The sequence below is a fragment of the Grammomys surdaster genome, unplaced genomic scaffold (genome assembly GCF_004785775.1).
Source record: "Grammomys surdaster isolate TR1022 unplaced genomic scaffold, NIH_TR_1.0 207, whole genome shotgun sequence".
NCBI lineage: Eukaryota > Metazoa > Chordata > Mammalia > Rodentia > Muridae > Grammomys > Grammomys surdaster.
The window spans coordinates 1,390,876-1,407,882 of record NW_021604652.1 but is presented as its reverse complement, the minus strand read 5'-3'; the positions used below and the strand labels follow the sequence as shown (position 1 = coordinate 1,407,882).

At 36.1% G+C, this 17,007-nt stretch overlaps 1 protein-coding gene across 1 annotated transcript in view; it reads right to left on the bottom strand.

The window, feature by feature from the left end:
* The window catches only part of Zdhhc15 (zinc finger DHHC-type containing 15), a 126,089-nt gene that overhangs the window by 23,457 nt on the left and 85,625 nt on the right, over window positions 1–17,007 (bottom strand). Inside the window, exons 5-9 of the mRNA XM_028771423.1 lie at window positions 10,362–10,431; window positions 8,734–8,766; window positions 7,869–7,989; window positions 2,317–2,449; window positions 421–547 (exon numbers count right to left, since the gene is read on the bottom strand). Of these exons, the coding sequence (XP_028627256.1) occupies window positions 421–547; window positions 2,317–2,449; window positions 7,869–7,989; window positions 8,734–8,766; window positions 10,362–10,431 (484 nt within the window). The remainder of the gene's footprint in view (window positions 1–420; window positions 548–2,316; window positions 2,450–7,868; window positions 7,990–8,733; window positions 8,767–10,361; window positions 10,432–17,007) is intronic.

Here is a 17,007-nt window from a genome sequence, read left to right as displayed (position 1 = left end):
AGAGAGAGAGAGAGAGAGAGAGAGAGAGAGAGAGAGAGAGAGAGAGAACTATTAGACTATCAGAAGAAGGTTTCAGCAGAAGAGAGAAAGGAGCCGGGCGGTGGTGGCGCACGCCTTTAATCCCAGCACTTGGGAGGCAGAGGCAGGCGGATTTCTGAGTTCGAGGCCAGCCTGGTCTACAGAGTGAGTTCCAGGACAGCCAGGACTACACAGAGAAACCCTGTCTCGAAAAACAAAAAAAAAAAAAGAAAAAAAAAAAAAGAAGAGAGAAAGGGATGAGAAAGAGAAATGGAATGTGAAAATTACCAAAATTCATTATAAATACGTGAAACTGTTAAACAAAAACATTTTAAAAAAATAAATCTGTTGCTTTAATGCACAGCTCAGTATTGGCCGCTTTCAGTCGTAATAATTACCTACCTAGACCCAATAGGTATTAACCAGAACTTCTTATTATCGCCAAACACCTGCTGAATATTCTTGATGAAGCCAAGATTGAACCCATTTTTCTCTGGTCCACTTGTAAATACTGGTGTGCAGAAGGCCTCTAAGACAGTCCAGGAGAGTTGAAAAGAGGAAGAGAGAAATAAAGCAGTACATTTCATCATTGTGATGATTTTACATCTCTCAAAAAAATGTGACCTGGATTTATGAACTTTTTGCTGTTTTAGCATAGGTCCACATTCTTAATTATTGCTAATCTACTTAGTAAAACTCAGTTTCATCATGTAATAAAAGATAAAAATTTTATTGAAAATAAGAAATTTGTACTCTTAGGTTTTAAAAAGCCAGTGTAAATAAAATACACAAGGACAACAATAATAGAGAACTCGTGGGGGGCATGTCTTTGGACTGCTGGATTTAAGGAGTGCGGGAACACAGTTAACTGCACTTTATTTGAATGAAACTGGCAACAACAGCCAAATGGTCTCTGTCTGTAGATCTGGGACCAAAGTAATGACACATAAAGAGATGGTAATGACATTGATTTGGTTTTGAAACATTTCAGAAATGAAGATGTTCACAATGAAACCTGCAATGTAAAAATAACCTAGTTTTACTTCAGACAAAATGTCAACGGGTGAACTGTAATCACCTCAAAGACTATGAGGAATTGGGCCACATTAGTGCACATTATTTTTAGACACACATTTATCCCATTAAGCAAACACTTTCACTGTTGGGCTCTGGCTGCATCTTACCATTTCCCATTTGTCCTTTGTTTTCAGACCCTGTTATCATGAAGCTTTTAGTACTTTTCTACTTTTGTAGCTATCTCTCAACCAAATGTGCTAATTTACTACCCTAAGTACTAAGTGCTACACATATATTTGATTTAGAAAAATGGGTACAAAGACTTCCCTAGCAAATGAATTCTCAAAGTGCAGTGGCTTTTACACTAAATTCCTTTTCAATCTAATCCATCCTAGTAAAACATTTAATACTCAAACATTTTCTTCTTATTCTTTGTGTACTGATTCGTAGACCATGTACATGTTAACTATACATGAAGTAATTATTGCACTAGCATCCTTTCGTACGGCATATAATAAGCCCAGAGTACTAATTGGCAGCAAAAATCCTCATTTAGTGAACTGATTTTCTGCAGATTTAACATGTATATTGCATTTGGATAGTCCTTTTATACACTTCTTTAGCTGTAACTATCAGTTTGGTTCTTTGTATAAATAACTCCACATTTCTACAATTATTATTGCATGTGTGTGTGTGTGTGTGTGTGTGTGTTCATCTGTGTGTGTAGGCCATTGTGTAAGTGTGGAGGACAGAGGAGAACCTGTGGAAATCAATTCTCTCTACCATGGGGCTTCTGGAAATTGCATTCAGGTTGTCAGGCTCTTGGAAAGTGCCTTTACCTGCTGAGAAATCTTGATGGCCCGGAATTTTGGATCATTCTTGTCACTTATTTGGATTATTCTAAGGACTCATTTTGAAATATGTGCCATCAGTTAGATTATCTGTCTTTATTTGGTGTCATCTCTTCCTTCTGATATTCATTTCTTTGTGAGAATACCGTTTAGAAGTCAGACTTTTGAATTTGTATATGTATTACCTAGTAGGTACTATAAAGAACTATAACCACTGTGGTTTCTCTATGGATTCGGCTTCTGGATGCTCTGAGGAATCTGTAAGCTGTGTTCACTATTGTCCAGTTTGGCAAAATGTATTTCCATCTGTCTCCATTTGGAGGCAAAGGGCTGTCACTAAAGCTAAAATACTTTATTACTAGATTTTCTCTTTAGGGAACAACCCACAGGGCATAGTGATATACATTAATATGAATTTTCTTAATCTTACCTAAGGTAGTTTTGTTTCTGCTGACAAGCCAACAATGGTAACCAAAGAGAATCACAAGGCTGACAAAAAACATGCAGGCCACAAAGAGGAGAAAGAGGACATGGAACTTAGAGCGAACACTGGGCAATTCTCCCTAGAAAAGAAATGATAAACAAAGAAAATAAAACATCAGACTGCAAATGCATGGCTATTTTTTCTATACAGATTAGTAGTTTTCACATGTAAAACTCCAGCTCCAACTGTAAACACAGATTATACAAACTTAATTTTTATTACGTGTACTTATTTTGTATATATGCATGTGTGTATGTATACATGCATGCCAAAGTGTGCATGTATGGAAGTCACAAGACAAGTTATGGGAGTCAGTTATCATCCTCTACTATGTGAGTGCAAGGAATTGATCTCAGGTCACCAGACTTGGTGGCAAGTGCTTTAGCCTGCCAAGCTTCTTGCAGGCCTTGATTACTACTTATTTTACAAAATTGTTGATCATCATACCTTATTATAGATATGTCCTTAGCTTACAAAGCTTAAATTGGATTCTTGTTTAAGTGAAATATATAATGCACAAATTAGAAAAGAATAAAGGGAAAAAGGTATGCTGAGGTCATAATTGGTGTGAAGCTCACAATCTGTTTGGCTTGAGAATTACAAATCACTGGTTACTGGATAATAAGGTCATTACTGCTCATCCTATTTTCTGAAGATGACTATAAAGACTTCTTTTATTTTTTTATTTTTTTTAAATAAAGCCTCATGTGACAAAGCCACAATGATTACAATTTTTCACTGTATGAGAAGTGTGTATGTGTGCTGTCTTCCTGTGTGCATGTGTACCTTGTGCTTGCCTGATACACACAGAAGCCAGAAAAGGGTATTAGATCCCCTGCAACTGGAGTTATAGATGGGTATGAGAAGCCATGTGGGGACTAGTCACTGCTGGGCAGTCAGTGCTCTTAACTACCGAGCCATCTCTCTAGCTCCTATACTAGCATTCTTTATACATCATGTTTCTTTGTCCATGTGTGTGTTGAAAATGCTAGAATGCTGGATATAAGAAGCTAAAACACAGAAATTTAAAATGTCCTCCCTGAACTCATGACCTGATTTTAAATCTGTTGAAAATTGTGTGTGTGTGTGTGTGTGTGTGTGTGTGTGTGTGTTGTTACAGCTGAAGTAAGATGTACCGGTATTTCTGCATCCTGTGGAGCATCTGTTTGAATAATAAAAATCAAGCAGGATTGTAAAAGTAGGAAGCTAAAGATTGTTATAGTTAACTGGGACATCTGATTTCCAATGTGGCAACAGCTTTTGATATACAATTCTAGAGACGAATGAATGTTCTTAAGTTCTATACCATGCATAGCATGGAACATTTTGTCTTCAGAAAAGAACCATGGAAAGCATTTTGAATTTCAGAATGAACAGCTGGAGGAATGACACTGGCTTATTCCCTCCTTTCCTCTAGTGACCATTGTTTTAGCATGATGAATTGGCTTGAGACATTTCCAGATTGCCCCCCCCATAAAGTTAAAGTGATTCTTAAGTGAAGTGGAACTTAACTTCCACATGATCCTATTCTACTCCAGTTACAGAACTTTAGTGCTTGGCAACACTCGCTAAGTTCAAACATTATAGATTTCTTTCTTTCCTCAGATGCTATTCTTATTCATTTTTACAGAATTCCGGAAATGCTGGACCTCTTCCAGGTCGAATATGTTTGCAGTATGAAGATAAGGGGAAGCAAGCACATCAGATACTCTCAACTGAGGGGGGTCTGGGTGAGACCTGCACAGGACAGAGCATTCCAGTAAATAGCTGCCTTAAGGACTTCAACTTTTAGGAACTTTTATCTGAAACCCTCCCTCCTGAGATGTTCCCGCCATAAAATCTTGGCCTAAACACCCAGATTGGGTTGGCTTGGTTCCAGGTTGGTTTGATTCATGGTTATTTTTTCCTTTTGTTTTGTTTGTTTTTGTTGTTGTTCTTAGGTAAAATTCCAAGTACTATTTTGTAGTGCTTCTTGCCTTCACTGAGATTTTGATCTCATGATTTCTACTTTTTGAAAAAAAAAGTTCACATTGATTTTACTTTTTTAATATTAAAATTGTCAATAGGAAATAGCTAAGTAAGTCAGGCTGTTTTGAAAGTCTGCTCACATCTTGTGTAGCTGTGATCCATCACTCTTTCAGAGGTTGTCTGTCTGGTGTAGACTGGTGTCTGCTGTGCTGTACATTGATAGGGTTCACAGTATCAACTGTTCTTGTGCAAATAGATCCTATGTTCAAAACTGCATTTTGAGGAGATAACCAAGTTAAATCACCAAAAGCCATGATCACCAGAGACAGTTCAGAGGAATATTTGAGAAATAGTAATTACTAAGCTCCTAAAATAATAGTTCATTACCTTTGTGAAGAGGTTCATAAACCAGTGTGGTAGGTATACATTATTAATTTTGCAGAAAGCAAATATTAATCTCTCCATTGAGAGTAAACTTGTTTAATTAAATACTAAAATGAAAGAAATGATGTGATGGTCTTCTGAATTCTTTTTTCTAAAAGAGATAAAGTCTTTGTATAGGAGAACCATCACAGGCATAGTACCTGTAGTCACAGAGCTTATGGGCATAGTTATGTTTAAGTTCTCCCTTCAAAATTTACAAGCCAGGTGATCTTCCACATGTTACTTAAATGCTGTGAGCCTCAGCTTTGTCATCTTTGAATGTGACAAATAGTTTTTACTTTGGCTCCTTCACAAGGTTGTGGTGAGGATCTGATGAAATCATCAATATAAAAATACTTTAAGAACCATAAAATACCATACAATAGAAGTTGCTGTTCTTGGGAACACAGCTTTTCTCTTTGATGTGGCTTTAAAAATATATGGCAGTGTTTATGTTTTATTTTAAAAAGAGGCTCAACTTAAACTCAGAAAGCCATCCATCCTTATGCTATACTTACGTGGTCCTATGGCCAGAGTGACTGCAAAGAACCATTTCACCAAATTGTTAATGCCCTTTTCAGTGTAAGCACAAACTATGACAAGCATCTCAGAAGACAGGCATAAGCTAGACTATTGTGGAGGAAAAACAATTATGGGATAGGAAAAGCCCATGCTCGCCAGGCAGTGGTGGCGCACGCCTTTAATCCCAGCACTTGGGAGGCAGAGGTAGGTGCATTTCTGAGTTCAAGGCCAGCCTGGTCTACAGAGTGAGTTCCAGGACAGCCAGGGCTACACAGAGAAACCCTGTCTCGAAAAATCAAAAAAAAAATGTATTCATGCCTTAGCAGATAATACCAACTTAGATAAGGACAGGTGAATCATAGGCAGAGTCATAGTGACCTGTCCCCTGAACTCTCACCCAGCCGATACCCTGTTCTGAAAGATATCTGTATTCCCCCTGAACACCTACGCTCCAGTGTCATCCCCTTCCCCACGTCCTGCCTTTTTGTGTTTGTAACTCCTGTGTGAATGAGTATAAATTACAATTTGAAAAAATAAATAAATTATATATTAAAAAAAAGAAAAGCCCATGCTCACCATGAATTTGCTGGTACTTCTGGCACATTTCTTGTGATGATTTCATACTCAGTTACCATCTTTTAAGAGTGAAGGAAGGCATACAGTACCTGGCTTGCATTTTGATGTTTGATTATTGGTTGGCTACGGGAGCTAAAGGCAAAATGTGTGAACTACAATGCTGTTTACTTTGTGATAAAGGAAAAGAGCCATGATTCAATAGTAGAGCACTGTGTTAAGGACCAAGAAAGGTATGTAAGAAAGATCAAGGCGCACACTTCACTGCTGATTGGATACTGTCGATTTTCTTCATATTAATAGCAATAACTCGGCATGTAGATGGAATGCCAAATAGATCATGGAAACCTGAGCGATGGGGAATAGATCTTGTGCTGTGGAAACGGGCCAAAGAAGAGCTATCAAGATGTGTAGCTTCGTGAAATGTTTCCTATTTGAAGAAAATATATGTGAATAACCTCATCCCTTCTGTTTGTAATTCGAATTGGGGATTTTGATATCCACTATGTAGCTCCTGATTCGTATAACTATTAAATATCTGAACTGATTAAGCAAGTTGAATAGAAAGTGTAATCTACATTACTAGGAATAAAAGCACTGATTCCTAATTTAAATATTCTTAGCTATTTAGCCTCTCTGTGCCTTGTCTTTTTCTTTTCTCCAATTCATTATAATTTATATTCTGACCATGTGATTTATGTTATTTCCCTGCTGGTTTACTGCTCTAGCTAAGATGTGATATCCCTGTTAGATAGGCTCTTGTAAAATGTCTAAAGTAATAACCAGAAGCTCTACTCACATTTGTGTTTTCCTATTCACATCTGGTTGGATAACTCTCGCTGTAGACACCTTATTAACTGTACTTTAGTGTAGGAAAGGGATTTCTTTGAGAGTCTAACTGAATGAATGTGACAAACAGCATATTTAATTATATTTTACCAGGCATTATACATTTATGCAAATAGAAAATTTACCTTGATGTTTTAAAATAGATGGGATATGACTGATATCTCCAAGTAGGAGAAACATGAAAGTAAGTTTTATTATTGTCTTTTTTTAGATTTCACGATAATTATAAGAATTACCATAGGTTCCATTGGATATTGGTAATGAGACAGAGAAGCAAGCGACAGAGCCAGTATCAACTCCCCTTCTCTCAATTCTCAAACTACTGTTGTCATACAAAGTTCAAAAGAGAGGTTAGATGCCTTTAGTCAGTCTCAAAACTTGGGAGATAGAGGCAGGCAGGTCTCTGAGTTTGAGGTGTTCCAGAACAACCAGGGTTACACAGAGAAAGCCTGCCTTCCAAAGGAAAACCCACCAAGTTCAAAAGAGACTTTCTGTTTCATTTTGTGCATATGTGTATGAGCCTATGTGCCCATCAGCGGATCTTCCCAACAGAAACTTTGCAACTACCTTCTGCTCATGGAATTACTAAGAATTTTTTAACAATTTTCCATTAACTCTTTTTGTTTGTTTAAGAAACTAGTGATTTGGCTGGACAGTGCTGTTGCATACCTTTAGTCCCAGTACTAAAGGCAGGCAGGGAGGCAGATGGAGGTGGATCTCTGTGACTTCAAGGCCAGCCTGGTCTACAAAGAGAGTTCAAGAACAGCCAAAGCTTCACAGAAAAACTCTGTCTCAAAAAACAAAACAAAACAAACAAAAAAAGAAACTAGTGATTTGGAATTAGTTTCAACATTTTTTTTCAAATATACAACTGGTAAAAAAAAAACCAAAAACCCTCAACCACAGATACACATTTTAAAGAGTGGGTCAGCAGAGAGATTACTCTCCCAGACAGTTGATATAGAATTGTTTAAACTGGAATCTTTACTCAACAGTTTCTTAAACCCAGATTATTCAATATGGAAAACTCGTTTTTACTACCTTGATTTCTGGTGACTTCATTATTTCAAAATGCAAAGGGTATGGGTGGGGACTGTTACATTTAGAGAGACTATGTATGAATTTACCTTGGAGGGAACCCATCAGGGTTTTTCAAAACTTACTCTCCAGTATTTGATGAAGTAGCTGAAGACTGTTGTAGCAATGTACAGGCAGTAGAGAACGGAATAAGCTAAGAACTGAAGGAAGAATTTGTAGTTGGAAAATCCAATGCAGTTATTAACCCTAAAAAGGAGAAGAAAGCTAATGTGAAATCAAGACCTATTGATTGAGAACACAGCGATACTTAAGTGGACTAACTGAAGGAAGCACATGATTCCTGTTGCTTCATTATGGGTTGTGTAGAAATCCAAGAGAGATAGAAGTCCCTTAATATAAATAGACAGGCAAACAAGTTCATATCTCACTTATTTCTCTTTTTATTGACTGGCACAGAGTTACCTGAACTACGTAATAGCTTTAGAATGCCTCCTGAAACACCCAAGCAAACCTGGATTTTCATTGCTAAAAACATGGTAAAGTTTTAGTAGCTACACTTTGGCATGTGCTCTTTGCAATTAGGTGATTCCATAATTTTTTCTTTTTTGGTCCGAAACACAACTTTGATAGAGGAATTTCTGAACTTAAGTATTTGTAACATTTCAAAAAGTCATCTAAAAACAGAAATGAATTGCGTAATGTGGAACAAGAGAAATACTTGTGTTGTATTTCATTATTATGCTCAGTTGGTAAAGCTAATGGACAGAAGACTACTAGCTTTGTGATCTCAGGGATTCACTACCATATCTTTACTAGTATTTTAATCCTTGTTTTAAAATGTTATTCTTCCTTGCTCCCCACCTCACATAAGTACAAAGTACAGTGAATTATATCAGCAAAAGCAGGCATGTTGCAATTGAGATTAGGAAAGTGGGTATATTGAACAACTTTGACCCTTTTAGAGGATAGAAACGAATCAAAAGGACTTACCATGGGCAGTGATGGTCCATTTTTAAAACACACCTACAAAGGGGACCAAATACAGTGTGATAAACATGGCTATGAAAATGGAGAAATACCTCAAAATTAAATTCAAGATTTCAGCAATATTTTTACAGTTACAACAAAACTATTTTCAAACTTCTATCCCGGTAACTTTAAAATTACTGCCTCCTCAATTACTCACAGGATGACCAAATCACGAGAACACTCTTGGATTACATAGCTTGCAGCAAATCACAACTCTAGAAGTGCAACCTTGAAAGGAACAGGGCATGCGAGACTAGTGATCCAGTGAAAAGGCTCAAGATGCCACCTTTAGCTTTGTTTGCTTAGTTTAATAATAATGCAAGGGAAAAATATATGCTTGCATTTGAATCAAGAGTAAGAGAAATAGTGGAACAGGTACTCAAGAACAAAGGCTTGAAGACTGTACAAAAAAATGGGATTTTACAAACTTGGAACAATTTGAGAGACAAAATAAAATACAATTTTGGTTAATAACATAAATACAAAATAACTATCTATGCCTCTGTATTGATTCAAATGATTGAATAAACAAATACGTGGGGCAGAAGAGACACAGCTCCTTATGCAGATGTATTCTAAATAATTTATGCAGATATTCACCTTCAAGTAGAGGAATCCTTTAGTGGGAACTATCTATGGTGACTTCTATCCAAAGAACACAGGTCAGTAATGAGAGCGGGACAGAATAATTTTATACTGGAAACATCTGGCAAACATCAGTTGAGAGAAAGGTTCAATATTAACACTGAAGTCAAAAGTCACATTTATATGTACCCTTGATACTATATAATGAGAATAGTACTTTATCTCCATGGTCTTCCTCCACAAATTACATTACCCCAATGATCATAAGAAAAGGGCAAAAACATTTCAACAAAGGAAAAATTTATAATGCATCTCATTCTTAATCCTCAAATTTGTCAGTGTTATGAAAACCAAGGTAAAGTCTGCAAAAATGACATGGGTTAGAGGACCTACAGAGACATGACTTCTTAATGTAATGTGGTATGCTGGATGAAATCTTGGGACCGAAAATTAATATTATGGGGTAAGTTAGGATATCTAAAAAGTATATCTCACTTAAAAGTTATATATAAAGCATCCAACAAATATACTGACACACATATAAGATGACATCTGGACAAGGATATTTATATAGCATAGGTTTGAATGGAATAAGCTGTAAATTACATAGAGGAACATTTCATTTTGATAATTAAGCTGTATTAGAATAGAATATAATGAAAAGCAATGTCTCAATATTGGCTTATTAATTTTACAAATGTGTCATACTAATGGAACATATTAATAATAGGGAAAAGTGGGTGTGGGACATAGGAGAATTCTCTTCACAAGAAATCTATAAATCTGAAATAATGTAAAATGAAAGCTTCCATTTGAAAATGCAGTATTAGTTTTCTATCTTTAGAATGATTATCACCCCCGTGAGAGTGTTTGGCATGTGTTCATTATGCCTCAAAAGAAATGCTCTTATCTAGGCATGGTTACATGTCAGGATCAGTCATTTTGTTGTCAAGGCAACCATCAGTGGCCAGCATCAGCCCAGGGAAAGTATAGTTGTCACTTACATGGCACAGACAGAACAGTGATGGCAGCGGTCTGGCTTGATTAGATGACACCGGTCACAGAACCGTACAGCTATAGGAAATAGAAAATGGTTAGTATGAGTTCAGGGTCAATATGAGACCCTACACTTTACTAGTTTGTGGATATATTTTGTTACACAGTGACTACAAATGGTCAAATGCATTTCAAGCTCCCAACATAGAGGATTGTGGTAGGTGATTATTTTGTCTTAAAAACACCTTTAAGGGATGAAAGAAAGAGGAAATGTTTCATATTTGGATAACTGACCACAACATTTTGTATTATAAGCTAAGGACTATCAAGTCTTTCAGTGATTAAGGAATTCATTTAGTCTGTTTATTCCAACTTTTCTCTCTGAAAATAAGAATTTATCTCCTATCTCCAGAGGTTATATTGCATAAGATAGATATAATTTCTACAATATGATAAAGAATGTAGTTTCCAGAATAACAATTTGAAGAAGGGAAGAGACATTCTGTCTAGAACATCTTGTTACTTCCCCCATCTTATAGATAAAGAAATAGAAAACTGTGCCATATCAAGGTAAATGGATGGCAGGACTCTAACCTGTACAGTTGTTTTTCTGATTTCTTAGTTTTGGGATATACACACACACACACAAACATACAGACAGACACAGACACAGACACAGACACAGACACACACACAGACACACACACACACACACACACAGATTCCTTTCCCTCCTTCCTTTCTTTCCCAATTAAAGACACTTATTATTCTCTTCTTCTCATTTACTGATAGGGTATTGCTATGTATAATTGTATAATGTTATTGTTATATTCTAAAACTTAAAGGTACAGATAATTTGAGAAATATAAAAGTTTTATTTAAAGTATGCATTAGGCACATATAAATGATTTAACACAATAGGCTACAAATTCAGCAGAGTCCTGTTTGTGTATGTGTGGGGGAGACGGATGAAGGGGGGGAGAAAGTATATTATTTCTCAATAGATGCCTGTGATAGTTCTGTAATTGATCATTAGTCTTCATTGTTGCTTCCATATAGTACTTAATATTCTGAGTTGCTAGATGACTTGTTAAAAAGTAAATCAAATGATATTATTATTCCTTTGACATTCAGGTAATTTCCAACATGTTAAGAATAAGATCCAAATTATGTACCTTAGTTTGTGGCCTCTGCCTAACTTTTCAAGGATACTTTATGCCACTCTCCATTCTCCATGCTCCGGTGATATTGGCTACTTTTTGCCCTTATAAAATGGCAACACTTTGTCTCGTGGCCTTTACAGTTCTTTATGCCTTTGGTGTTCTTATCTTTGTGTTCTTTGAATGGCTTAATGGTTAATTTTATGTGTCAACTTAATTGTGTGCTGGTTGGCTTCTGACAGCTTGATGCACACTGGAATCAACTGGGAAGAGAACCTGAATTGAGGAATTCCATTGGCTTGTGGGCGTGTCTGTGATGTGTTTTTTTGATCGATGATGGATGTGTGAGGGCCCAGATATCTGTAGATGGTGCCATCCTTGGGCAGGTGGTTCTGGGTTAAAAAAGAAAGGTAGCTGAGCAAACCATGGAGAACAATGCAGTAAGCAGTGTTCCTCTAAGGTCTCTGCTTCAGTTCCTGCCTTAATTTCCCTTGGTGGAATGTTATTTGGAGTCTAAGATGGAATTAACCCCTTCCTCTCCAACTTGCTTTTGTTCAGTCTAAGCAACAGAGAAGAGAATAAAGACAACTGGGTATTCATATATTTGTGTTCCTGCCTTGACTCCCTAAGAGATGAAATGTTACTTAAAAGTGTAAGATGAAATAGTCCCTTTCCTCTCCAAGTAGCATTTGGTTAATGTTTTAACACACCAACAGAGATATGAACGACAGGGGTCCTGTATACCTGGATGGATTTTATATCTGTGTGCTATGAGGGTGTTTCTAGAGGAAAGTAACCTTTAAATAGGTATAATCAGAAAAGCAGATAATCTGCCATGTGGGTTGGCTATGTTCAATCTGAAGAGGGCTTGAATAGAACAAAAAGGCAAAGAAAGGGAGACTCTATTCTCTACTTGAGTGCATGAGCTGGGATATTAGTGTCTTGCTGCTCTGCTACAGGAGCTTAAGCAGTTTAGACTACTTTTTCTTCAAGTCTTCAGATTTAAACTGAAAACTGCACCATCAGCTTTCTGGTTCTGAAGTGTTTGGATTTGGCTTAGAATATACACAGTTGGTTTTCCTCATGCTTAGGCCTTTTAGTGCAAACTGGAGCTATACCACCACCTTTCAGGGACTGCAGCTTTCATATGTGGATGGTGAGACTTTTCAACCTTTCTAGTTGTTAGAACTAAATTCTCACAATAAGTTATCTATCTATCTATCTATCTATCTATCTATCTATCATCTAGACATCTTTTTATCTTATCTAATTTACTGATTTTCTTTCTTCCAAATAACATAAATAATATAGATTTTGGTACTGCATCTGATTCTAGAGATAAAAATTTAAAAGTTATTTTCTGAAATTGTCTTGTTTGACTTTCTGAAAGTAGGTTGCTTATATTATTCAAATTAAGCTTTTAAAATTTGATTTAATTAAGTTAAATTAATTACTACATTTCAGTATTAAAGAGGGTACTGGTAATCTATGACATGCTCTGGCAGTGCAGATGCCTAAAGTTTCTTCAATAAATGCTAACAATCACTACAAGAAGCAAGGAGATTGGTGACTGTGAATATATTTTTGAATATTTTAAGAAAACTAATGAGATTGCCTTGTTGTTCCTAACAACACTAGAAAAGTAATGAAAAAAAAAAGACTGAGATATGGGCTTCAAACTTCCTGCTCAATACATAAATGACCTAAAAGCTTCTATGTTTCTCCTAAAGGAGATGCTTATCTTCTGCAGTCACAGAACAGGTATTAGTGAAAATCAAATACAGAATTTCATCTTGGGACTACTTAAATTACAATGCAAGTTGAACTTTTGGTCTTGTAGGGTGTTTACTGCTAAACTAGGGTCACTGTCTATGAAAGAGTAGGATTCTATATGAAGACCTGGGGAAGTCAGGGATATTGTCCTCCTAAATTCTGATGAATATTCTTTGTCAGAGGTAGATGCCTCCCATATTGCCAGTGGAAGCAGACTCTTCATTTACTTTTCCATCCTTGACTGAAGGGATGCACCAGAAAACTGTGACCCCAATACAATACAATGCCGATTCTCTCTCCTCAGAACTCACTTTTCTTTGACTCTAGCTCTACAATTAGACCAAAGCATCAGCAGGCACATAAATATGAGGTACAGAGCATGACCCATGAGGATGTACAATACATTTGAAAAGAACTACTTGAGTTTTGAAACATGAACACAAAAATCCAAAGGAAATGCATGGGAACAGATATTAAGGATATAGGACAATGTTGGAAAGAATATTAAAATTAGATCTGGGTGAAGTTATTAATGTTATTAAGTTACTAAAGAGATCTTGTATTAAGGTTGAAGATTAGGGAGGTCAAATACTGCACAGTCTTGTTTCTATGTGGAAGCAAGAAATGGTTCATAGATGAAGAATATAGAATAGTAGTCACTAGATAAGGAAGAGTTATAGGTTGCATGATAGAGGAAGTGTACAGTTACTTTCCTGAGATAAAAGACTTTGATCAAAGCAACTTACTGAAGAGGTTTTGGGGGCTTATAGTTCCAGAAGGTTAGAGTCCATGATGATGGAACAAAGGGATATATCTTGAACCATTAACATGAAGCAGAGAAAACAAACTTGAAATAGTGTGAGTCTTTATATTCTCAAAGTTTGCCCCCAGTGACTTAGTTCCTCCAACAAGGACACATCTCTTAATCTTCTCCAAATACCACAACCAGGGATCAAGTATTCAAATACATTCAAATACACAAGACTATAGGGGATATCTTCTTCAAACCATGAGAAGGTTGGATAATGGGCATCAAGATACAGTCATAATAGGAGGGAAAAGTTCTAATGTTTTACAGCATAAGAAGGTTACAGTAATTTATTACATATTTTATAAAGAATATGAAGAAAGGAAATGAAAAGTTCCAAATGCTCAAAAATGATAACTTTAGGAGATGAAAATGTTAATTAATCTGATTTAATATTGCATACTATATACTTGTTTCAAATACCATATTGTGTCCCATAAATATGAACAATTATTCTATTTTGGTAATAAAAAGAATAAAAGACATGTTAAAAGTTAAACAAAATATATCTCTGGGTATAATTTACCACATGTGCATCTAGTTCATATCTTTTGTTTTTATCATATTTTTTATACTACTACACAAATTACATACTTTCCTACCTAGTTTTAATAAGAATTTTTATACCCACCCAATGTCTCCACCCACCAGGTCCTTCACATCTTGCACCAGTGTCTAGCGAGATGAGTCTACCTGTTCCATCCCTCCATACACTCACCAACTACCAAATATAGCTTGGGTCTCACATCCAGTGCCATGATCTAATCTGGTCAATCTGACTTGTGATAACCCCAGGTTCGAGGCTCTGGCCAGGACCTGTGCCATCTACCAACAACCTATAGTCAGACTCCTCATGTGATCATCTAACAGTCACCTCTCAGCTATGCTCGGTAAAACTTGCACCAGGGTGTAGTGAGGTAAGTCTACTAGAGCCTCCACTCCATATACTCTACATCCCCAGATCTACCCTGGGTCCCACATCTAGTGCCTAGACCTATTTGGGACAGCCCTGATCTTACAGCACACAAACTATGGGCCCTGTGAACTACATCCAATCTCTCTATTCAGCTAGGTGCTGTAATCTTATGCCAAGGTCTAGCCCAGTGAGTCTATCTGATCTTTCCCTCCAAAAATGTTCTCATCCTCTAGAATAGATGAAGAAGAATTCCAAGTTAACAGCATAGAAGGATCTTCAATAAGGTCATAATAGGAAAATTCCCCAAACTAAGGAAAAACATACTCATGCAGATACAAGAAGCACATGCAACATCAAACTGATAAGACCAGAAAAAATATCCCCAAGGCATATCACAGTTAAAACATTAAGTATATAGAACAAAGAATATCAAAAGCTGCAAGAGAAAAGACACATGTTATATGTAAAGGAAAACCCATCAGAACAATAGCTGGTTTCTCCATGGAAACTCTGAAAGCCAGAAGTGCCTGAGGCAATGCATTCCAAGCTCTAAAGGACCATGAGTGTCAACCTAGAATATTGTACGAAGAAAAGTTTTAAGGAAAAAGAAAAACTTCCTATGATACAAACACCTAAAAAGTTTTATATCTGTCAGACTAACCCTAAATAAAATACAGCAATCTCTACTTCAGTTGAAGAATAAACATAGCCAAGAGACTGTGGAAAGAAAACAAATAAAGCTGTAATTACTGAAACATGAAGTACCGCTGGAAAACACAAATAACAGCAACAAAGAAACAAAATCACAATGACTGTAATCAACACACATCCTTCAACAAAAATTTTACATATCAATGTCCTCAATTCTCCAATCAAAACACATATGCTGGCTGAATGGATCAAGAGACAAAAATCCATCTTTCTGTGGTTTACAAGAAACTCATCGTAGCTTAAAGATAGGCATCAATATAGTGGGAAAGGATGGACAAAAGTACTTCAATCAAATGGGAGCAGGAAGCAAGCAAGCAAGTATTGTAATCTTAGTATCTGACAAAAGAGACATCCAACTAAAAGTAATCAGAAGATAGAAAAAAGAGCATCTCATTTTAATGAAGAGAACAATGAAACAATAAGACATTACTATCTTAAATATATATCCAAAAATTATATTAAACCTAATTTCATAAAAAGCATACTATTGAAAGTAAAGACAGAGGCTAACATCATTTCATTAATACTAGGTGATTTGAAAACCCCACTTTTTCCAATAGACATGACATCTGGACAAAAAATAAATAGAGAAACATCAGAATTAGTTGACATACTTTAAATGGACTTATTAGATATCCATACAGACACCAGAGAATATACATTCTTTTCAGCAGCCTATGGGAACCTCTCCAAAACAGACTGCATCAAGAAACAAAACAAAACTGAAAAAAATCCAGAAAGACAGAGATAACTTTGTGTATCTAATCTGATCATAATACAATAAACAATAAAACATTAAATAAATAAATAATAAACAATAAACATAAAATTGACAGCAAACAAATTTCTAGTAAATACATAAACTCATGGATATTAAACAACTCACTACTGAATGAGTAGTCAATGAAGAAAAAAAAAACTTGGAACTAAATGAAAATAAAAGCACAATACAAAAACCTCTGAAAAACTGTAAAAGTAGCCCTATAAGGGAAACTTGGAGCTTTAAGTGGCAATAGTGAAAAATCTTCATAAAAAACTCCCAATTTAAAAAAATAAGAAAGAGCACAAATAAATGGCTTCTGGATGGAACACACAAATTTGAGGAAACAAGAACTAATCAAACCTAAACCCTGTCTTATGGAGAAATTTAAAAACTCAGAGCAGAAGTTAGTGAAATAAAACCAAAACCAAACCAAACCAAACCAAGCCAAGCCAAGCCAAGCCAAGCCAAGCCAAGCCAAGCCAAGCCAAGCCAAGCCAAGCCAAGCCAAGCCAAGCCAAGCCAA